The sequence below is a fragment of the Gigantopelta aegis genome, chromosome 7 (genome assembly GCF_016097555.1).
Source record: "Gigantopelta aegis isolate Gae_Host chromosome 7, Gae_host_genome, whole genome shotgun sequence".
Taxonomy (NCBI): domain Eukaryota; kingdom Metazoa; phylum Mollusca; class Gastropoda; order Neomphalida; family Peltospiridae; genus Gigantopelta; species Gigantopelta aegis.
In genome coordinates this window covers 41933865-41958164 of record NC_054705.1, presented here as the reverse complement: position 1 = coordinate 41958164, position 24300 = coordinate 41933865, and the positions used below count along the sequence as shown (strand labels likewise).

The window sequence follows — 24300 nt, the reverse complement described above, 5'->3', positions numbered from 1 at the left end:
CTAGTTTGTCAACAGTATGGACCACCAGTAAGTCTAGTTAGTTTGTCAACAATATGGACACCAGTAAGACTAGTTAGTTTGTCAACAATACGGACCACCAATAAGTCTAGTTACATTGTCAACAATATGGACCACCAGTAACTCTAGTTAGTTTGTCAACAATATGGACCACCAGTAACTCTACTTAGTGTGTCAACAGTATGGACACCAGTAAGTCTAGTTAGTTTGTCAACAGTATGGACCACCAGTAAGTCTAGTTTGTCAACAATACGGACACCAGTAAGTCTAGTTAGTTTGTCAACAATATGAACCACCAGTAAGTCTAGTTAGTTTGTCAACAATACTGACCACCAGTTAGTTTGTCAACAATATGGACACCAGTAAGTCTAGTTAGCGTGTCAACAGTATGGACCATCAGTAAGTCTATAGTCTGTCCCATCCACCTACACAAATGGTTTTTGTAAATAATTTCAGTTTGGTTTGATATGAGAAGAAAGTGTTTTGGAAATAATAGGAAAAACCCACTATTTTTGTGTGCAGTTCAGAGAACAATTGGCTCAGAAATTAAATACCTATTAGTAAATTCCATAGTGTGTACAAAGGCGTTCCCTCTGAGAACATTTCTGTCCTATTTTGTTTTTTACTCCGAACCTATCAGAGCTATTATACATCGCCTCTGCACCCCCCCCCCCCAAGAAAAACACACATGCACCCCATGAAACAACAAATCAAAAACCGAAATACCATCCCAAAACCCCTCCAAAACAAATGACCCCAATGAAAAACAAAATAAATCCCACTCTACAACCCCCACCCCTCCTTTCCAAAAGTCACCAACAATATCAATGAAAATAGCCATTAATTCCAATAATTGATTGATTCACTTTTATTAGTTACAATAAGTCAATATATTTAGCAACTACTTTTTTAATGTTAAAAAAAATAGAACAAAAAATTAGTGAAGCTGTCTAGGCAGTTAGACTTCTTGTTTATTTCATAACTTATTGACATCCAACAGCTGATGATTAATACATCAATGTGCTTCAGAGGTGTCGTTAAATAAAACAAACTTTATTTAATAACTGTCAGGTCAGGTCATAAGGTTTTACATGCACATTCATAACAAGCTGTTGTAGAGCACGCCTTTCCTGGGTGCAGGTGCCAGTGTCGGTGGGCTCCTCCGTCCACCACTTGCGGGCGGGGCTCGATGCGTGGTAGGTCTGGGATCGATCCCCGTCGGTGAGTCCATTGGGCTATTTCTCATTCCAGCCAGTGCACCACGACTGGCATATCAAAGGCCGTGGTATGTACTACCCTGTCTGTGGGATGGTGCATATAAAATATCCCTTGCTGCTAATCGAAAAGAGTAGCCCATGAAGTGGCGACAGCGGATTTCCTCTCTCAATATCTGTGTGCTCCTTAACCATATGTCTGATGCCGTATAACCGTAAATAAAATGTCTTGAGTGCGTCGTTAAATAAAAAAATATCTTTCTTTCCTTCGTCCACCACAGAAAAAAGGTTGGTGTGGGTGGAAGACGGGACTGCCTGCACTGGCAAGTGCAAGGAAGCACCAGCAACCTGACTGGAATCGGTGGGTGGGTGGGGGGCAATGTTGGTGCTATTGAATTTTGAATATCCCGTAGGATTAAAAGGAAAGTAGTGCGCAATTTCTTGAAGGAATTTTGGCGCATTTTTGAATGGTTCATCGAAAGAAAGAAAAAGAAAAGGGGGAGCTACATGTTAATTTGAACTTAGTTTGCCGAGAGTAGCTCGTGTTTAATATCTTATTTTTCCTTGCTTTACATCTACAGTACGCCATCTTGGAACCACGCTCCGAATCCTGACAAACAGTGGTTGCTACAGGTGACGGACCCCATGGCTCCACTACACAAGAAATTCACCAACCTCCTACAGAGGCGGAGGCTACAGACGTTACAGTCTGTCGACGATCTTATTGAAAAGGTTTAATTCAATTGTAAATTCCAATGATTTAAAAAATGTCCAATACTCAGTTCACTGGCCCTAACAAAATTTCTTCTCGACCTATTGATTATAGTCAGACCTCTGAAAATTATGAGAATGATAGTCCTCGTTAGCACAGTGCTCGGGAAAACTGTTGCACGTATAGGATGACTAGTTAATGACATAGACTATCAGCTGTATTCTGTAACGGTAAGAACGCTTTATCCTGTGATGGTAAGAGCAGAATTTCACAATCGTCCTGAACAGGTTGAAGCCAATATTCTACATCTTTAACTAGTTATTATTTTTATCTTGCAATCCATCAACCATTTAGAGGAAAAACTATTAATTCTGTTATTTTACCTACATTATACAATCACCTAGAGGTGAAATGAATTTGTTTTAATGTATTTATACATAATCTGCTAGTATACGTTTATGACTTTGCTTTAATCGGTCGTCATAAGCAGCCAATAGAAACAGTGGTTGTAGGACAAAATCCAATATTTTGTCCACACTTTAAAATTTAGGACGTCGTATCCATGTTTGAAACGGGTGACACAAAATGTAAAATGTTTTGTGAATATTTTTTTAACTTTTATTTACTGCATTAAATAAAACCTTTCTTCTTTCCTTACATCAGGTGAACAATGAATTAAAGTCTCTGGGAGAGCTAGATAACACCTATATAATCTAATCTACACGTCTCTGGGAGAGCTAGATAACACCTATATAATCTAATCTACACGTCTCTGGGAGAGCTAGATAACACCTATATAATCTACATGTCTGGGAGAGCTAGATAACACCTATATAATCTGCACGTCTCTGGGAGAGCTAGATAACACCTATATAATCTGCACATCTCTGGGAGAGCTAGATAACACCTATATAATCTGCACGTCTCTGGGAGAGCTAGATAACACCTATATAATCTGCACGTCTCTGGGAGAGCTAGATAACACCTATATAATCTGCACGTCTGTGGGAGAGCTAGATAACACCTATATAATCTGCACGTCTGTGGGAGAGCTAGATAACACCTATATAATCTGCACATCTGTGGGAGAGCTAGATAACACCTATATAATCTGCACGTCTGTGGGAGAGCTAGGTAACACCTATATAATCTGCACGTCTCTGGGAGAGCTAGGTAACACCTATATAATCTGCACGTCTCTGGGAGAGCTAGGTAAAACCTATATAATCTGCACGTCTCTGGGAGAGCTAGGTAACACCTATATAATCTGCACGTCTCTGGGAGAGCTAGATAACACCTATATAATCTGCACGTCTCTGGGAGAGCTAGATAACACCTATATAATCTGCACGTCTCTGGGAGAGCTAGGTAACACCTATATAATCTACACGTCTGGGAGAGCTAGATAACACCTATATAATCTACACGTCTGGGAGAGCTAGGTAACACCTATATAATATACACGTCTGGGAGAGCTAGATAACACCTATATAATCTGCACGTCTCTGGGAGAGCTAGATAACACCTATATAATCTGCACGTCTCTGGGAGAGCTAGATAACATCTATATAATCTAATCTACATGTCTCTGGGAGAGCTAGATAACACCTATATAATCTGCACATCTCTGGGAGAGCTAGATAACACCTATATAATCTGCACGTCTCTGGGAGAGCTAGGTAACACCTATATAATCTACACATCTCTAGGAGAGCTAGATAACACCTATATAATCTACACGTCTCTGGGAGAGCTAGATAACACCTATATAATCTACACTTCCGACCATTGATGATTTATGATTCGTATATTTCTATATTTCCATCAGGTGTACAATGAGCTGAAGTCTCTTGGAGAGCTAGATAACACCTATATAATCTACACGTCGGACCACGGCTACCACCTGGGTCAGTACGGGCTGGTGAAGGGCAAGGCCATGCCGTACGAGTTTGACGTGCACGTGCCGCTAATACTACGCGGGCCGGGAATACAGCCCAAAAGTTTGTAAGTCAAATGGGAAAGTTGTATTGTTTATAATGTTAAAAGTCAGACGAGTTTCTTTGGCTGCTTTGTAAGTCAGATGGGAAAGTTTCTTTGCTTATATGTTCAAAGTAAAACAAGTTTCTTTGGTTTCTTTTTAAGTCAGAGGAAAAGTTTTTTGGGGGGATATGTTAAAAGTCAGACGAGTTTCTTTGGCTACTTTTTAAGTTTAAAAGATAGAGTTTTTTTGGTTATAATGTTATAAGTCAGACGAGTTTCTTTGGTTGTTTTGTTTGTTGAAAGTTTTTTTGCTTATGTAAGTTTCTTTGGTCAGGAGGTTAGGAACTGAGGTGTGTGGGGAGGGGGAGGGGGTGGCTTAATGGCATGTGGCATTTCGCATTTCCATATAAAAACAAACCAAAATCTGGCTTGTACCCCCACCCACCCTAAAGATTATACCCCTTACCACAGCTTGTGCCTTCCATTTCAAATGTCGTTCCTATGGCCCTATTGGTTGCTTTGTAAGTCAAACCAGAAAGTTTTTTGGTTATAATTAAGTCAAACATGATGATTCTTTGGCTGGTTTGTACGTCAGATGGGAAAGTTTCAATGATCATTCTTTGAAAGTCACATGGACAAGCTTCTTTAGTTGTTCTTGCAAGTCAAACAAGGCAGTTTGTTTAGTTTTTATTTATCAGTCCGGCATAAAAGTTTTATTTTGTGTGTGTCTTTGAGGAGCAAGTGGGCAAGCAGGTTAATTTGTAATGTAACACATTCAATAACATATTTTTATTTCTTATAATTTTGTTGTGAATTGTTCTTTAAAATAAAAAATAAAACAAAACCTTTCAATAATTTTAAAAAGTTCTGCAGTCTTGAATAATAGCATCTTATTAATGATCCGAAGACACGACAATACAGATTATGTTTTTACCTTGAGTGTCTTCCAGACTGAACAACATCGTGATCAACGTCGACTTGGCACCCACGATTCTCGACATCGCCGGAGTTGACATCCCACCCCACATGGACGGGCGATCCATACTTAAGGTCATCAAGGGGGCCAAGGATCCAGCAAAGTAACAATATGTCTTTTTTTATTTTTAATTTTTTTAATTTTATTTGTTGACAAAATGTTGACCATTAGAATAAAACGACATTCTATAAGATGCAGGATGTGGCTCTGAGGTAGAGTGCTTTGCTTGAGGTGCATCGTGCCTGATTTAGCCCAGGAGGAAAGGGCTAGCTTGGTGCACGGTCGGTGACATTCTTTTTTTTTAAAATAAGACAAGACTTCCGATCGTTCAGCCTTAAATTAGGCTTAGGGTTAGTGATAGTATTAACAAGCATGCTGGAACGTTTGGAAGTCTTTCCAAAATGTTGACCATTAGAATAAAACGACAATCTATAAGACACAGGTAGAGTAGAGTGATTCAGGCTTCTGAAATTTGCAAGAGCGATAGTTTCGTTTACGCGTCGCTCGCGTAAGTATAGTTTGCGTAACCCATTTTTCGTTTGTGCATTGAATTTATGACATCATTTACATGTTGATGATGGGTTACCTGGAAACGAAATGGGTTACCTGAATTTGTTTATGCGTAACTCATAAATGGTTTATGCAAATGTTAAATTCTCAGAGAACTGTGATTTGCTTGAGGTGCAAGGTGTAGGATGTACTCCACTTGTAAAAGGCTTGTTTGGTGCGCGGTCGGTCTAGGATCGATCCCCGTTGATGGGTCCATTGAGCTATTTCTCGTTCCAGCCAGTTCACCACGACTGGTATATCAAAGGCTGTGGTATGTACTATTCTGTCTGGAATGATGTATATAAAATATCCCTTGCTGTTAATGGAAAAATGTAGCTGGTTTCCTCTAATCAGCAAATATTTGACATCCAGTAGCTGATGATTAATAAATCAATGTGATCTAGTGGTGGTGTTAAACAAAACAAGCTTTTTTATCTTTCAGCCCAGTGTCAGTGATATGTTAGACACAAAATAGCCGCAGTTTAAAATGTGCTGAGGTGTCGTTAAACAAACATTCCTTTCCTTTCCTCTCTTACTATCTAGACCAAGTGTCAAAATAACCATATGTTAGACACAAAATAGCCACAGTTTAAAATGTGCTGAGGTGTCGTTAAACAAACATTCCTTTCCTTTCCTCTCTTACTATCTAGACCAAGTGTCAAAATAACCATATGTTAGACACAAAATAGCCACAGTTTAAAATGTGCTGAGGTGTTGTTAAACAAACAATCCTTTCCTTTCCTCTCTTACTATCTAGACCAAGTGTCAAAATAGCCATATGTTAGACACAAAATAGCCGTAGTTTAAAATGTGCTGAGGTGTTGTTAAACAAACATTCCTTTCCTTTCCTCTCTTACTATCTAGACCAAGTGTCAAAATAACCATATGTTAGACACAAAATAGCTGTAGTTTAAAATGTGCTGAGGTGTTGTTAATCAAACATTCCTTTCCTTTCCTCTCTTACTATCTAGACCAAGTGTCAAAATAACCATATGTTAGACACCAAATAGCTGTAGTTTAAAATGTGCTGAGGTGTTGTTAAACAAACATTCCTTTCCTTTATCACTATCTAGACCAAGTGTCAAAATAACCATATGTTAGACACAAAATAGCCGTAGTTTAAAATGTGCTGAGGTGTTGTTAATCAAACATTCCTTTCCTTTCCTCTCTTACTATCTAGACCAAGTGTCAAAATAACCATATGTTAGACACCAAATAGCTGTAGTTTAAAATGTGCTGAGGTGTTGTTAAACAAACATTCCTTTCCTTTATCACTATCTAGACCAAGTGTCAAAATAACCATATGTTAGACACAAAATAGCCGTAGTTTAAAATGTGCTGAGGTGTTGTTAATCAAACATTCCTTTCCTTTCCTCTCTTACTATCTAGACCAAGTGTCAAAATAACCATATGTTAGACACCAAATAGCTGTAGTTTAAAATGTGCTGAGGTGTTGTTAAACAAACATTCCTTTCCTTTATCACTATCTAGACCAAGTGTCAAAATAACCATATGTTAGACACCAAATAGCTGTAGTTTAAAATGTGCTGAGGTGTTGTTAAACAAACATTCCTTTCCTTTCCTCTATCACTATCTAGACCAAGTGTCAAAATAACCACATGTTAGACACCAAATAGCTGTAGTTTAAAATGTGCTGAGGTGTTGTTAAACAAACATTCCTTTCCTTTCCTCTATCACTATCTAGACCAAGTGTCAAAATAACCATATGTTAGACACCAAATAGCCACAGTTTAAAATGTGCTGAGGTGTTGTTAAACAAACATTCCTTTCCTTTCCTCTCTTAATATCTAGACCAAGTGTCAAAATAACCATATGTTAGACACCAAATAGCCACAGTTTAAAATGTGCTGAGGTGTTGTTAAACAAACATTCCTTTCCTTTCCTCTCTTAATATCTAGACCAAGTGTCAAAATAACCATATGTTAGACACCAAATAACCACAGTTTAAAATGTGCTGAGGTGTCGTTAAACAAACATTCCTTTCCTTTCCTCTCTTACTATCTAGACCAAGTGTCAAAATAACCATATGTTAGATACCAAATAGCCGTAGTTTACAATGTGCTGAGGTGTTGTTAAACAAACATTCCTTTCCTTTTCTTTTTTAAAAAATGTTATGAGAATTGGTAAGCATTTAAAACTTAATGATATGTTTTTATATTTTTAACTTAATTCATGTATCCCGTTTGATGCTGACAGACTGTAACTGCATGTGACGGAGAGGCAACATTTTATAATTCTAGCTCGGTGATCGTCTGTGTATTGGATGTTTTGTGTATGAGATATTTTTATTGTTTTTTTCCAGTGTTGATGAACAGCACTTTGTGAAGACGAAAAAAACTTTGAGAGATACTGTTCTCTTGGAGAGAGGGTACGTCTTTCTCATTGTGGTGTGTTTGTGTGTGTGTGTGTGTGTGGTGGGGGAGGGGGTAAATAGGGGAAGTTACTCTTGACACAAACTTTCACTTATCCTCTAACCAGTTCTATGTTTAACTTGTATGTTAAGCTTACTACACAACAATGAGTAAGAAATTTCTGCTTTTGTTTGAAAATCCTGTAACCAGATTTGTTTGCTATTGCGTTAAGCATTAATTAATTCATTATTAATTAAGTATTCATTCATTCATTCATTCATTCATTCATTCATTCATTCATTCATTCAAAAAGTAATTAATCAATTAATTTAATATTTGTATTTGTTTGTTTGAATTTTTTCATTTCATTTCAACTTATTTTCATGTCCTGGGCACACCTTAGCTATCTGGGCTGTCTGTCGAGGACACTGGGTTAGTTGGTAGTGGTTAGTTGTTAGTGGTTAGTGAGAGCGAAGAGGGTGTAGTGGTCTTACTCCTACCCATTGAGCCCTTAAGAACTCGCTCTGGGTTGGAGCCAGTACCGGGCTGCGAACCCTGTACCTACCAGCCTGTAGTCCAATGGCTTAACCACTGCACCACGGAGGCCGGTTTGAATTTGTAATTGGTTTGGCATTCAAGGGAAATAACTCTTCTGGGGAGATTTAGCACTGCAGAAATTCATTACCCCAGACACATTATTTTAAAAATCATACTGTGTAAATTATCACGGTCTTGTTATGTTAACAAATAAAATTTTAATATACATACTGTCTCACTTATCATAATTTTGTTATATTAGCGTATAAAATGTTAAAAATTAAACTGAAAACCAAAAATGTGAATTATTTAAGGGATTATTAAGTTAGCATTTTCACATTTGCAAACTCTATCCTGGGGCTTAGGAGTTATTTTTAAACTCTGGCACAAAATGTCTTTAAAAATATCCCAAGCAAAATCAACAGTTTTAATATATGCTTTAAGATGGGCAGAGGGCAGGGCGTAACAAAAAAGAGTAAATTTTTTTAATCATAAAAATATTTAATATGTAATGGGTTTTTAAATGGAGAATACTACATGAGTGGCCATTAAATACCATTTAACGGAAACAAATGTACAATTCTATTTCTTAGATATCTTAAAAAAAACCAATCTTAAAATAAATTTAAATGCCTTTTCTAACTAAAACCTGTTTACACCCTAGCACTTGTACTTAACTTATGTGTCACAGACAGGTCAAATTTCAGGTAGTTAACTTGTACGTCACAGATTGGTCGATTTTGATTATGCTGGGTTTGTTTTCATTGGATGGTATGGCACTAGTGACCTAGTCATCACCTAGCAGCAGCCAGTCATATGTCTTTATATTGTTATTATTAACAGTATGTATTATCAAAAATAACTTATGATATCTTCACCAATGGGTGTGTAAAAATAAAAGTTTCTGGCACTCATCTTTTTGTAGATGTTTTTTCTGACGTGAGTCTTAAGAATATCAAACCATCTACAAAAGGACGAGTGCCAGAAATATTATCTAGTTCAATCAATTTGTAATTTTAGTAAAATGATTATAAAATTCACTGCATTTTATTTTGGCACCGTGACATCATGACCCTGCTCACAGCTGATAGTATGTCACTAAAAAGAATGTGTTACATATTATGTGACGTCAGGTACTGTCTTTGCTTACAGAATGACGTAATCAACAGGTAGCAACGGCCGTCTACCTCCTAAATGATGAGATCAATTGACCAATGAAAAGGGCGTATTACCGTCTAGGGGACATTTGCTCATAGACGTTTTTTGGTAGCACAGCTTTCTGGCACCTTTCTACTGGTTAACTGAACTATAAAAATAAAATCTTATTTAGTTGGTGGTCAATGTTTCAGGAAAGTGACGCCCAAACAGATGAAAGTACAGATGCGCAAGGAGAAAGACATGTTCTGGGAAACAGGCGGCATGAACTGGTTCATCCCCAAGTTGGTGCGGAAACGCGCCGAGTGTGAGAAATCAGAATTTCAACTACCCTGTAAGCCTAGTCAGGTGAGACACTTTATGGAACACTTGGGGGCGGGATGAAGTCCAGTGGTAAAGCGATTGCTTGATGCGAGTTCGGTCTGAGATCGATCCCCGTTGGTGGGACCATATGTACTATTTCTCGTTCCAGCCAGTGCCCCAAATCATCCATCCATTCATCCACCCATACATCCACCTGTTGATCCATCCCATCCATGCATCCATCCATGCATCCGTCTGTCCGTCCATCCATCCATCTAACCATCCATCCATGCTGCCAGCCACCCATACATCCACCCATCCATGCATCCGTCCATCCATCCATCCCATCCATCCATCCCATCCATGCATCCGTCCATCCATCCATCCCATCCAAGCATCCATGCATCCATCCATGCATCCGTCCATCCATCCATCCATCCCATCCATCCATCCATCCATGCATCCAGCCACCCATACATCCACCCATCCCTCTGTTGATCCAACCCATCCATTCATCCATCTATCCATCTATCCATTCATCCATTCATCCATTCATCCATTCATTCATTCATCCATTTATCCATTTATCCATTCATCCATTTATACATTTATCCATCCATCCATCCATCCATCCAACCATCCATCCATCCATCCATCCATCCATCCATGCATCTTTTCATGCATTCACCCAATCATCCACCCACCCATTCATCCATCCATCCATCCATCCATCCATCCATGCATCCAGCCACCCATATATCGACCCATCCCTCTGTTTATCCATCCCATCCATCCATCCATCTAGCCGGCCACCCAGCCACCCATACATCCACCTGGCTGGCCAGCCAGCCAGCCACCCATACATCCACCCATCCCTCTGTTGATCCATCCCATCCATCCATCCATCCATCCATGCATCCATCCAACCATCCATCCATCCACCCATACATCCATTCATCCCATCCATGCATCCATGCATCCGTCCATCCATCCATCCATCCATGCATCCAGCCACCCATACATCCACCCATCCCTCTGTTGATCCAACCCATCCATCCATTCATCCATCTATCCATCTATCCATTCATCCATTCATTCATCCATTTATCCATTTATCCATTTATCCATTTATCCATCCATCCATCCATCCATCCATCCATCCATCCAACTATCCATTCATCCATCCATCCATCCATCTATCCATCCATCCATCTTTGCATGCATTCACCCAATCATCCGCCCACCCACCCATTCATCCATCCATCCATCCATCCATGCATCCAGCCACCCATACATCCACCCATCACTGTTTATCCATCCCATCCATCCATCCATCTAGCCAGCCACCCAGCCACCCATACATCCTCCTGGCTGGCCAGCCAGCCAGCCACCCATACATCCACCCATCCCTCTGTTGATCCATCCCATCCATCCATCCATCCATCCATCCATCCATCCATCCATCCATCCATCCATCCATCCTTCATTCCATCTATCCAAACATTCATTCCTCATACATCCACCTGTTGATCCATCCCATTCATGCATCCATCCATCCATCCATCCATCCATCCATCCATGCATCCATCCACCCATCCATCCATCCATCCATCCTTCATTCCATCCTTCATTCCATCCATCCAACTATCCAAACATTCATTCCTCCATCCATCCATCCATCCATCCATCCATCATCCATGCATCCATCCATATCCATCCTTCCTTCCTTCCATCCATCCATCCATCCTTTAATCCTTCCATTCATCATGCATCCACGCACCCATCCATCCATCCCTTCTTCGCTCCCTCCATCCATGTTTTCTAATATAGACTGTTTCTGTTGTTTGTAGAAATGGTTCTGCACCATGCAGAGTGGGGGGCGGTACAAGAAACAGAAATGTCGCGAGAAGGTGAACCACAGACTAACCCAGCAAGATGAGGTGCCCGACTGTTCCTGTGTCGGACATGGGAAGAAAATCAACCGACAGGAAAGAAAGAAGCAGCGGAAATTCATCCGTAGTCATGTGAAAAAACCTGGTATGTTATAATCACTCACCTGAGGTATTTGTCAGTGTACATTGTCAGTACATAAATTCATCCGTAGTCACGTGAAGAAACCTGGTATGTTATAATCACTCACCTGAGGTATTGGGCAGTGTACATTGTTAGTACATAAATACATCCGTAGTCACGTGAAGAAACCTGGTATGTTATAATCACTCACCTGAGGTATTGGGCAGTGTACATTGTCACATCCGTAGTCACGTGAAGAAACCTGGTATGTTATAATCACTCACCTGAGGTATTGTGCAGTGTACATTGTCACATCCGTAGTCACGTGAAGAAACCTGGTATGTTATAATCACTCACCTGAGGTATTGTGCAGTGTACATTGTCAGTACATAAATTCATCCGTAGTCACGTGAAGTAACCTGGTATGTTATAATCACTCACCTGAAGTATTGGGTTCATTTGCGAACAACCGTGGCGTTCTGCAGAATGGCCGTCATACGAGTCACGAAAAAAACCTGTCGACAGTCAGACGGAGAAATGACGTGGAAGCAAGGAATCTCTCTAAAAAAGAATCCAACCTGGTGGTGCAGGCTGTCGAAATGAGAAGCGTTCCAGCGTTCAATCAGTTCCAATGGCCGCATACATTCCAGTAGAAAACTTCATTTCGCTGACAAAAACAACGAAATGAGGGACCCCTCAATCAGCACACGAAAGCACGTATTGTGCACAAGTGTACAAACACGTCTTACCGCGTGGAGCTCCAGACTGTGAATGGTCAAACTATTCATATTGTCACATTCGGAAATCCTTACTATCGGGCATTTCCGTTGCTGCTCGCTTAACACGGAAATGTACGTATTGAGTCACAATGTTTCGCCAATCGACCGAACCAGAGCGAGGTTATTAGCCGAGGTATTTTGAACGATCGGCCGAAGTATTCCGAGTTCATGAAAAACAGCGAAGTGTGACCATGTTGGTATTTCTTTGAAGATGATAGTGTACATTCCAACGTAAATCAACGAATGATAATGTGTAGTAACACATGAAGGTTATTATCATTGGACTTTTGACACGTTTTGTTTAGAAGTTAGAACCAAGTACAACCGTACCTATTACTTCGTATGTAAGCCGACTATTGACGTGATTGTTACATTTCCTGTCACACCAATGAGGTATTGGGCAGTGTACATTGTCACATCCGTAGTCACGTGAAGAAACCTGGTATGTTATAATCACTCACCTGAGGTATTGGGCAGTGTACATTGTCACATCCGTAGTCACGTGAAGAAACCTGGTATGTTACAATCACTCACCTGAGGTATTGGGCAGTGTACATTGTCACATCCGTAGTCACGTGAAGAAACCTGGTATGTTACAATCACTCACCTGAGGTATTGGGCAGTGTACATTGTCACATCCGTAGTCACGTGAAGAAACCTGGTATGTTATAATCACTCACCTGAGGTATTGGGCAGTGTACATTGTCACATCCGTAGTCACGTGAAGAAACCTGGTATGTTATAATCACTCACCTGAGGTATTGGGCAGTGTACATTGTCACATCCGTAGTCACGTGAAGAAACCTGGTATGTTACAATCACTCACCTGAGGTATTGGGCAGTGTACATTGTCACATCCGTAGTCACGTGAAGAAACCTGGTATGTTATAATCACTCACCTGAGGTATTGGGCAGTGTACATTGTCACATCCGTAGTCACGTGAAGAAACCTGGTATGTTACAATCACTCACCTGAGGTATTGGGCAGTGTACATTGTCACATCCGTAGTCACGTGAAGAAACCTGGTATGTTACAATCACTCACCTGAGGTATTGGGCAGTGTACATTGTCACATCCGTAGTCACGTGAAGAAACCTGGTATGTTACAATCACTCACCTGAGGTATTGGGCAGTGTACATTGTCACATCCGTAGTCACGTGAAGAAACCTGGTATGTTACAATCACTCACCTGAGGTATTGGGCAGTGTACATTGTCACATCCGTAGTCACGTGAAGAAACCTGGTATGTTATAATCACTCACCTGAGGTATTGGGCAGTGTACATTGTCACATCCGTAGTCACGTGAAGAAACCTGGTATGTTACAATCACTCACCTGAGGTATTGGGCAGTGTACATTGTCACATCCGTAGTCACGTGAAGAAACCTGGTATGTTATAATCACTCACCTGAGGTATTGGGCAGTGTACATTGTCACATCCGTAGTCACGTGAAGAAACCTGGTATGTTACAATCACTCACCTGAGGTATTGGGCAGTGTACATTGTCACATCCGTAGTCACGTGAAGAAACCTGGTATGTTACAATCACTCACCTGAGGTATTGGGCAGTGTACATTGTCACATCCGTAGTCACGTGAAGAAATCTGGTATGTTACAATCACTCACCTGAGGTATTGGGCAGTGTACATTGTCACATCCGTAGTCACGTGAAGAAACCTGGTATGTTACAATCACTCACCTGAGGTATTGGGCAGTGTACATTGTCACATCCGTAGTCACGTGAAGAAACCTGGTATGTTACAATCACTCACCTGAGGTATTGGGCAGTGTACATTGTCACATCCGTAGTCACGTGAAGAAACCTGGTATGTTACAATCACTCACCTGAGGTATTGGGCAGTGTACATTGTCACATCCGTAGTCAGGTAAAGAAACCTGGTATGTTACACTCACTCACCTGAGGTATTGGGCAGTGTACATTGTTAGTACATAAAATGATGTCTTAAAGGTCCTTTGCTATTTTTTCTAAGGTATGGCCTATGTAGTGGCAGCAGTCTCAATCTCTCTGTGTGTGTGTGTGTGTGTATGTGTGTGTGTGGTGTGTGTCTGTCTGTGTGTGTGTGTGTATGTGTGTGTGTGTGGTGTGTGTCTGTGTGTGTGTGTGTGTGTGTGTGTCATATGTGTGTCTGTGTGGTGTGTATGTGCTGTGTGTGTGTGTGTGTGTGTGTGTGTATGTATGTCTCTCTGTCTCCTCTCTCTCTCTCTGTCTCTCTCTCTCTCTCTCTCTCTGTCTCTCTGTCTCTCTCTCTCTCCCTCTCTCTCTCTCTCTCTCTCTCTCTCTCTCTCTCTCTCTCTCTCTCTCTCTCTCTCTCTCTCTCTCTCTCTCTCTCCCTACCTCCCAAGCCAAAGCTTAAATATGCTGGTGTTGTTAAACAGACATTTTTTGTGTTTCCTATCAATATCAATATGCTATCTTGTATTGTTTCTTTTCAGATTTTAATCCGAAGTTTCTTCGTAGCCGTCGATCTATAAGTCCCCTGGGATACGACAATACGAACACTATAGACTTGAAGATGTCGTCACCTAATATTGGTTTTGGAGGTAAGACATCAGGGCATAACTTTCTGCCAGAAGTGTCGAAATAACCCTGTTAAATACCAAATAGCCTTGGTTTATAATGTGCTGAGGTGTCATTAAATAAACATTGCTTTCCTTTCTAAACCAAATGTCAAAATAACCATATGTTAGATATCAGATAGCCGTAGTTCAAAATGAGCGGAGGTGGCGTTAAGCAAACATTCCTTTCCTCTCCAGACCAAGTGTCAAAATAACCATATGTTAGACACCATATAGCCATTCAAAATGAGCGGAGGTGGCGTTAAGCAAACATTCCTTTCCTCTCCAGACCAAGTGTCAAAATAACCATATGTTAGACATCATATAGCCATTCAAAATGAGCGGAGGTGGCGTTAAGCAAACATTCCTTTATTCTCCAGGCCAAGTGTCAAAATAACCATATGTTAGACACCATATAGCCATTCAAAATGAGTGGAGGTGGCATTAAGCAAACATTCCTTTCCTCTCCAGACCAAGTGTCAAAATAACCATATGTTAGACACCATATAGCCATTCAAAATGAGTGGAGGTGGCGTTAAGCAAACATTCCTTTCCTCTCCAGACCAAGTGTCAAAATAACCATATGTTAGACATCATATAGCCATTCAAAATGAGTGGAGGTGGCGTTAAGCAAATATTCCTTTCCTCTCCAGACCAAGTGTCAAAATAACCATATGTTAGACATCATATAGCCATTCAAAATGAGCGGAGGTGGCGTTAAGCAAACATTCCTTTCCTCTCCAGACCAAGTGTCAAAATAACCATATGTTAGACACCATATAGCCATTCAAAATGAGTGGAGGTGGCGTTAAGCAAACATTCCTTCCTCTTCAGACCAAGTGTCAAAATAACCATATGTTAGACACCATATAGCCATTCAAAATGAGTGGAGGTGGCGTTAAGCAAACATTCCTTTCCTCTCCAGACCAAGTGTCAAAATAACCATATGTTAGACACCATATAGCCATTCAAAATGAGCGGAGGTGGCGTTAAGCAAACATTCCTTCCTCTCCAGACCAAGTGTCAAAATAACCATATGTTAGACACCATATAGCCGTAGTTCAAAATGAGCGGAGGTGGCGTTAAGCAAACATTCCTTCCTCTCCAGACCAAGTGTCAAAATAACCATATGTTAGACACCATATAGCCGTAGTTCAAAATGAGCGGAGGTGGCGTTAAGCAAACATTCCTTCCTCTCCAGACCAAGTGTCAAAATAACCATATGTTAGACACCATATAGCCATTCAAAATGAGTGGAGGTGGCATTAAGCAAACATTCCTTTCCTCTCCAGACCAAGTGTGAAAATAACCATATGTTAGACACCATATAGCCATTCAAAATGAGTGGAGGTGGCGTTAAGCAAACATTCCTTTCCTCTCCAGACCAAGTGTCAAAATAACCATATGTTAGACATCATATAGCCATTCAAAATGAGCGGAGGTGGCGTTAAGCAAACATTCCTTTCCTCTCCAGACCAAGTGTCAAAATAACCATATGTTAGACATCATATAGCCATTCAAAATGAGCGGAGGTGGCGTTAAGCAAACATTCCTTTCCTCTTCAGACCAAGTGTCAAAATAACCATATGTTAGACACCATATAGCCATTCAAAATGAGCGGGGGTGGCGTTAAGCAAATATTCCTTTCCTCTCCAGACCAAGTGTCAAAATAACCATATGTTAGACATCATATAGCCATTCAAAATGAGCGGAGGTGGCGTTAAGCAAACATTCCTTTCCTCTCCAGACCAAGTTTCAAAATAACCATATGTTAGACACCATATAGCCATTCAAAATGAGCGGAGGTGTCGTTAAGCAAACATTCCTTTCCTCTTCAGACCAAGTGTCAAAATAACCATATGTTAGACACCATATAGCCATTCAAAATGAGCGGAGGTGGCGTTAAGCAAACATTCCTTTCCTCTCCAGACCAAGTGTCAAAATAACCATATGTTAGACACCATATAGCCATTCAAAATGAGCGGAGGTGGCGTTAAGCAAACATTCCTTTCCTCTCCAGACCAAGTGTCAAAATAACCATATGTTAGACACCATATAGCCATTCAAAATGAGCGGAGGTGGCGTTAAGCAAACATTCCTTTCCTCTCCAGACCAAGTGTCAAAATAACCATATGTTAGACATCATATAGCCATTCAAAATGAGTGGAGGTGGCGTTAAGCAAATATTCCTTTCCTCTCCAGACCAAGTGTCAAAATAACCATATGTTAGACATCATATAGCCATTCAAAATGAGTGGAGGTGGCGTTAAGCAAACATTCCTTTCCTCTCCAGACCAAGTGTCAAAATAACCATATGTTAGACACCATATAGCCGTAGTTCAAAATGAGCGGAGGTGGCGTTAAGCAAACATTCCTTTCCTCTCCAGACCAAGTGTCAAAATAACCATATGTTAGACATCATATAGCCATTCAAAATGAGCGGAGGTGGCATTAAGCAAACATTCCTTTCCTCTCCAGACCAAGTGTCAAAATAACCATATGTTAGACATCATATAGCCATTCAAAATGAGCGGAGGTGGCGTTAAGCAAACATTCCTTTCCTCTCCAGACCAAGTGTCAAAATAACCATATGTTAGACATCATATAGCCATTCAAAATGAGCGGAGGTGGCGTTAAGCAAACATTCCTTTCCTCTCCAGACCAAGTGTCAAAATAACCATATGTTAGACACCATATAGCCATTCAAAATGAGCGGAGGTGGCGTTAAGCAAACATTCCTTTCCTCTCCAGACCAAGTGTCAAAATAACCATATGTTAGACACCATATAGCCATTCAAAATGAGCGGAGGTGGCGTTAAGCAAACATTCCTTTCCTCTCCAGACCAAGTGTCAAAATAACCATATGTTAGACACCATATAGCCGTAGTTCAAAATGAGCGGAGGTGGCGTTACGCAAACATTCCTTTCCTCTCCAGACCAAGTGTCAAAATAACCATATGTTAGACATCATATAGCCATTCAAAATGAGCGGAGGTGGCATTAAGCAAACATTCCTTTCCTCTCCAGACCAAGTGTCAAAATAACCATATGTTAGACATCATATAGCCATTCAAAATGAGCGGAGGTGGCGTTAAGCAAACATTCCTTTCCTCTCCAGACCAAGTGTCAAAATAACCATATGTTAGACATCATATAGCCATTCAAAATGAGCGGAGGTGGCATTAAGCAAACATTCCTTTCCTCTTCAGACCAAGTGTCAAAATAACCATATGTTAGACACCATATAGCCATTCAAAATGAGCGGAGGTGGCGTTAAGCAAACATTCCTTTCCTCTCCAGACCAAGTGTCAAAATAACCATATGTTAGACACGATATAGCCATTCAAAATGAGCGGAGGTGGCGTTAAGCAAACATTCCTTTCCTCTCCAGACCAAGTGTCAAAATAACCATATGTTAGACACCATATAGCCGTAGTTCAAAATGAGCGGAGGTGGCGTTAAGCAAACATTCCTTTCCTCTCCAGACCAAGTGTCAAAATAACCATATGTTAGACATCATATAGCCATTCAAAATGAGCGGAGGTGGCATTAAGCAAACATTCCTTTCCTCTCCAGACCAAGTGTCAAAATAACCATATGTTAGACACCATATAGCCATTCAAAATGAGCGGAGGTGGCGTTAAGCAAACATTCCTTTCCTCTCCAGACCAAGTGTCAAAATAACCATATGTTAGACATCATATAGCCATTCAAAATGAGCGGAGGTGGCGTTAAGCAAACATTCCTTTCCTCTCCAGACCAAGTGTCAAAATAACCATATGTTAGACATCATATAGCCATTCAAAATGAGCGGAGGTGGCGTTAAGCAAACATTCCTTTCCTCTCCAGACCAAGTGTCAAAATAACCATATGTTAGACACCATATAGCCATTCAAAATGAGCGGAGGTGGCGTTAAGCAAACATTCCTTTCCTCTCCAGACCAAGTGTCAAAATAACCATATGTTAGACACCATATAGCCATTCAAAATGAGTGGAGGTGGCGTTAAGCAAACATTCCTTTCCTCTCCAGACCAAGTGTCAAAATAACCATATGTTAGACATCATATAGCCATTCAAAATGAGCGGAGGTGGCGTTAAGCAAACATTCCTTTCCTCTCCAGACCAAGTGTCAAAATAACCATATGTTAGACACCATATAGCCATTCAAAATGAGCGGAGGTGGCGTTAAGCAAACATTCCTTTCCTCTCCAGACCAAGTGTCAAAATAACCATATGTTAGACACCATATAGCCATTCAAAATGAGCGGAGGTGGCGTTAAGCAAACATTCCTTTCCTCTCCAGACCAAGTGTCAAAATAACCATATGTTAGACACCATATAGCCATTCAAAATGAGCGGAGGTGGCGTTAAGCAAACATTCCTTTCCTCTCCAGACCAAGTGTCAAAATAACCATATGTTAGACATCATATAGCCATTCAAAATGAGCGGAGGTGGCATTAAGCAAACATTCCTTTCCTCTCCAGACCAAGTGTCAAAATAACCATATGTTAGACATCATATAGCCATTCAAAATGAGCGGAGGTGGCGTTAAGCAAACATTCCTTTCCTCTCCAGACCAAGTGTCAAAATAACCATATGTTAGACATCATATAGCCATTCAAAATGAGCGGAGGTGGCGTTAAGCAAACATTCCTTTCCTCTCCAGACCAAGTGTCAAAATAACCATATGTTAGACACCATATAGCCATTCAAAATGAGCGGAGGTGGCGTTAAGCAAACATTCCTTTCCTCTCCAGACCAAGTTTCAAAATAACCATATGTTAGACACCATATAGCCATTCAAAATGAGCGGAGGTGGCGTTAAGCAAACATTCCTTTCCTCTCCAGACCAAGTTTCAAAATAACCATATGTTAGACACCATATAGCCATTCAAAATGAGCGGAGGTGGCGTTAAGCAAACATTCCTTTCCTCTCCAGACCAAGTGTCAAAATAACCATATGTTAGACATCATATAGCCATTCAAAATGAGCGGAGGTGGCGTTAAGCAAACATTCCTTTCCTCTCCAGACCAAGTGTCAAAATAACCATATGTTAGACATCATATAGCCATTCAAAATGAGCGGAGGTGGCGTTAAGCAAACATTCCTTTCCTCTCCAGACCAAGTGTCAAAATAACCATATGTTAGACACCATATAGCCATTCAAAATGAGCGGAGGTGGCGTTAAGCAAACATTCCTTTCCTCTCCAGACCAAGTGTCAAAATAACCATATGTTAGACACCATATAGCCATTCAAAATGAGCGGAGGTGGCGTTAAGCAAACATTCCTTTCCTCTCCAGACCAAGTGTCAAAATAACCATATGTTAGACACCATATAGCCATTCAAAATGAGTGGAGGTGGCGTTAAGCAAACATTCCTTTCCTCTCCAGACCAAGTGTCAAAATAACCATATGTTAGACATCATATAGCCATTCAAAATGAGCGGAGGTGGCGTTAAGCAAACATTCCTTTCCTCTCCAGACCAAGTGTCAAAATAACCATATGTTAGACACCATATAGCCATTCAAAATGAGCGGAGGTGGCGTTAAGCAAACATTCCTTTCCTCTCCAGACCAAGTTTCAAAATAACCATATGTTAGACATCATATAGCCATTCAAAATGAGTGGAGGTGGCGTTAAGCAAACATTCCTTTCCTCTCCAGACCAAGTGTCAAAATAACCATATGTTAGACACCATATAGCCATTCAAAATGAGCGGAGGTGGCGTTAAGCAAACATTCCTTTCCTCTCCAGACCAAGTGTCAAAATAACCATATGTTAGACATCATATAGCCATTCAAAATGAGCGGAGGTGGCGTTAAGCAAACATTCCTTTCCTCTCCAGACCAAGTGTCAAAATAACCATATGTTAGACACCATATAGCCATTCAAAATGAGCGGAGGTGGCGTTAAGCAAACATTCCTTTCCTCTCCAGACCAAGTGTCAAAATAACCATATGTTAGACATCATATAGCCATTCAAAATGAGTGGAGGTGGCGTTAAGCAAACATTCCTTTCCTCTCCAGACCAAGTGTCAAACTAACCATATGTTAGACATCATATAGCCATTCAAAATGAGCGGAGGTGGCGTTAAGCAAACATTCCTTCCTCTCCAGACCAAGTGTCAAAATAACCATATGTTAGACATCATATAGCCATTCAAAATGAGCGGAGGTGGCGTTAAGCAAACATTCCTTTCCTCTCCAGACCAAGTGTCAAAATAACCATATGTTAGACATCATATAGCCATTCAAAATGAGCGGAGGTGGCGTTAAGCAAACATTCCTTTCCTCTCCAGACCAAGTGTCAAAATAACCATATGTTAGACATCATATAGCCATTCAAAATGAGCGGAGGTGGCGTTAAGCAAACATTCCTTTCCTCTCCAGACCAAGTGTCAAAATAACCATATGTTAGACATCATATAGCCATTCAAAATGAGCGGAGGTGGCGTTAAGCAAACATTCCTTTCCTCTCCAGACCAAGTGTCAAAATAACCATATGTTAGACACCATATAGCCATTCAAAATGAGCGGAGGTGGCGTTAAGCAAACATTCATTTCCTCTCCAGACCAAGTGTCAAACTAACCATATGTTAGACATCATATAGCCATTCAAAATGAGCGGAGGTGTCATTAAGCAAACATTCCTTTCCTCTCCAGACCAAGTGTCAAAATAACCATATGTTAGACATCATATAGCCATTCAAAATGAGCGGAGGTGGCGTTAAGCAAACATTCCTTTCCTCTCCAGACCAAGTGTCAAAATAACCATATGTTAGACATCATATAGCCATTCAAAATGAGCGGAGGTGGCGTTAAGCAAACATTCCTTTCCTCTCCAGACCAAGTGTCAAAATAACCATATGTTAGACACCATATAGCCATTCAAAATGAGCGGAGGTGGCGTTAAGCAAACATTCCTTTCCTCTCCAGACCAAGTGTCAAAATAACCATATGTTAGACATCATATAGCCATTCAAAATGAGCGGAGGTGTCATTACACAGATTTATCCTATGACTTACCCATGATATCCATGTTATAAACCCATGTGATAATTTAATGTATTAACCCGTGTAATAATGATATGCAAATTTAGAGGGATATGCAAATTTGCAAGGTGTCTAAGTAATAACGTGTTTCTGTCAGTGGGTCATATGTTTACAAGCCAACAAGACCTGTACATCTGAACGAAATGTTTTTGTAACATTTAGTTTAAATGCATGACATCAAACGAATTTGAGCTAATCATGATGACGTCATATTACTGATGGAGTCGACTTTAGTACTGTGATTTACTAAAAATCTAATTAAAATGTTATTTTTAGAAGTGTTATAGGATAAATAGATAGAGGCTATTTTATGGGTTTTTTCGAATACGATTTTTATGTCAACGAGTGATGTGTGAAAACCATATTTTCACGAATTGCGAAGCAATGAGTGAAAATATGGTTTTCACACATCACGAGTTAACATAAAAATCGTATTCAGAAAAACACCATGAAATGGTCTATTTATTATGTACGTATTTCCTAATTTTTGACAATATCTTTCGCTCTTTGGTAATATCTTTCACTTATCCTATCAAAAACATGTAACGTCATGATATATTTCTTCCTATGGAACTTTGCCAGAAAATTTACTTTACCATAGACTTTTAAAAAGAAATTTGATTAAAATTTATCTTTATTAACATTTATTTAACAATACTGCGGTGCAAACAAAACGATCCTCTAAAAACTCCCACAAAAACAAAACGAGTCGAACTCCGTTAAATTCTTACACTTAAACTCGATGACACTACATTGTGTCATAATTATTTAGCTTTGTATTCAATTTGTTTTATATATTTTATCGTAATTGCACTTCGTATCCCGTTTTTATAGGTACAGTTGTTTAAATTACATTTTTTTTTTTTCATATACGATCAGATGCATTGGTAATCATCAAATTTAAATACGAAGAACCGAGACAAAGGGAGATAATTTAATCATGCACTTTTACCAAAAAGTAAATATGACTTCTATATTTTCACTGTAGCTAAAATACAGTGAAAATATGACTTTTCACCGGATATGACTTTTATGCTTTCCGTAGATCTATATATTTCATTGCTATGTATATAATAGAATTCGCTACTTGTGTTTTTTTAATATGTAAAATATCAACCTCCTCAAATACCCATTTACATACTCAGTTGATATTTATGATGTGGTAAGTGCTCGCTTTATACATGGTCGGTTTAGATTTAATCCCCATCAGTAGCCCATTGGACTCTTTCCGGTTCCTGCCAGTGCACCACAACGGGTATATCAAAGGTTGTGGTATGTACTATCATCTCTGTGGGATAGTGCATATAAAGGATATCTTGCTACTAATGGAAAAATGTAGCGGGTTTTCTCTCTAAGACTGTATCTAGTGGTGTCGTTAAACAAAACAAACTTTAACTCTAAGACTGTATGTCAAAATTACCAAATGTTTGACATCCAGTTGCCAATGATTAATAAATCAATGTGCTCTAGTGGTGTCGTCAAACAAAACAAACATTTGTGTTGCAGGATTTGACCAGCTGTTTAACCGGCGCTGCCGCGTGCTGCCGAACAGCACCATATCATGTGACCAGCAACTGTACAAAGACCCGTATGCGTGGAAGGATCACAAGGAGCGTCTCGACGAAATGATTGTCGAATACAGGAAAGTCCTCGAAGACCTGCGGGTAAATATTGACCATCCTCCATCTGATTTACTTCACATATTTATTGACCATCCTCGATCTGATTTAGTTCACATATTTATTGACCATCCTCCATCTGATTTACTTCACATATTTATTGACCATCCTCCATCTGATTTACTTCACATATTTATTGACCATCCTCCATCTGATTTACTTCACATATTTATTGACCATCCTCCATCTGATTTACTTCGCATATTTATTGACCATCCTCCATCTGATTTACTTCGCATATTTATTGACCATCCTCCATCTGATTTACTTCACATATTTATTGACCATCCTCGATCTGATTTAGTTCACATATTTATTGACCATCCTCCCTCTGATTTACTTCACATATTTATTGACCATCCTCCATCTGATTT

The 24300-nt window shown here is 39.9% G+C and overlaps 1 protein-coding gene across 2 annotated transcripts in view; it reads left to right on the top strand.

The window, feature by feature from the left end:
• LOC121377544 (putative extracellular sulfatase Sulf-1 homolog) overlaps positions 1 to 24300 on the top strand; it is a 64607-nt gene that overhangs the window by 15715 nt on the left and 24592 nt on the right. For both annotated transcript variants that reach the window (XM_041505587.1, XM_041505586.1), the window contains exons 6-13: positions 1814 to 1964; positions 3773 to 3948; positions 4875 to 5003; positions 7773 to 7838; positions 9708 to 9861; positions 11667 to 11853; positions 15066 to 15173; positions 23754 to 23911. In XM_041505587.1, the coding sequence (XP_041361521.1) occupies positions 1814 to 1964; positions 3773 to 3948; positions 4875 to 5003; positions 7773 to 7838; positions 9708 to 9861; positions 11667 to 11853; positions 15066 to 15173; positions 23754 to 23911 (1129 nt within the window). The remainder of the gene's footprint in view (positions 1 to 1813; positions 1965 to 3772; positions 3949 to 4874; positions 5004 to 7772; positions 7839 to 9707; positions 9862 to 11666; positions 11854 to 15065; positions 15174 to 23753; positions 23912 to 24300) is intronic.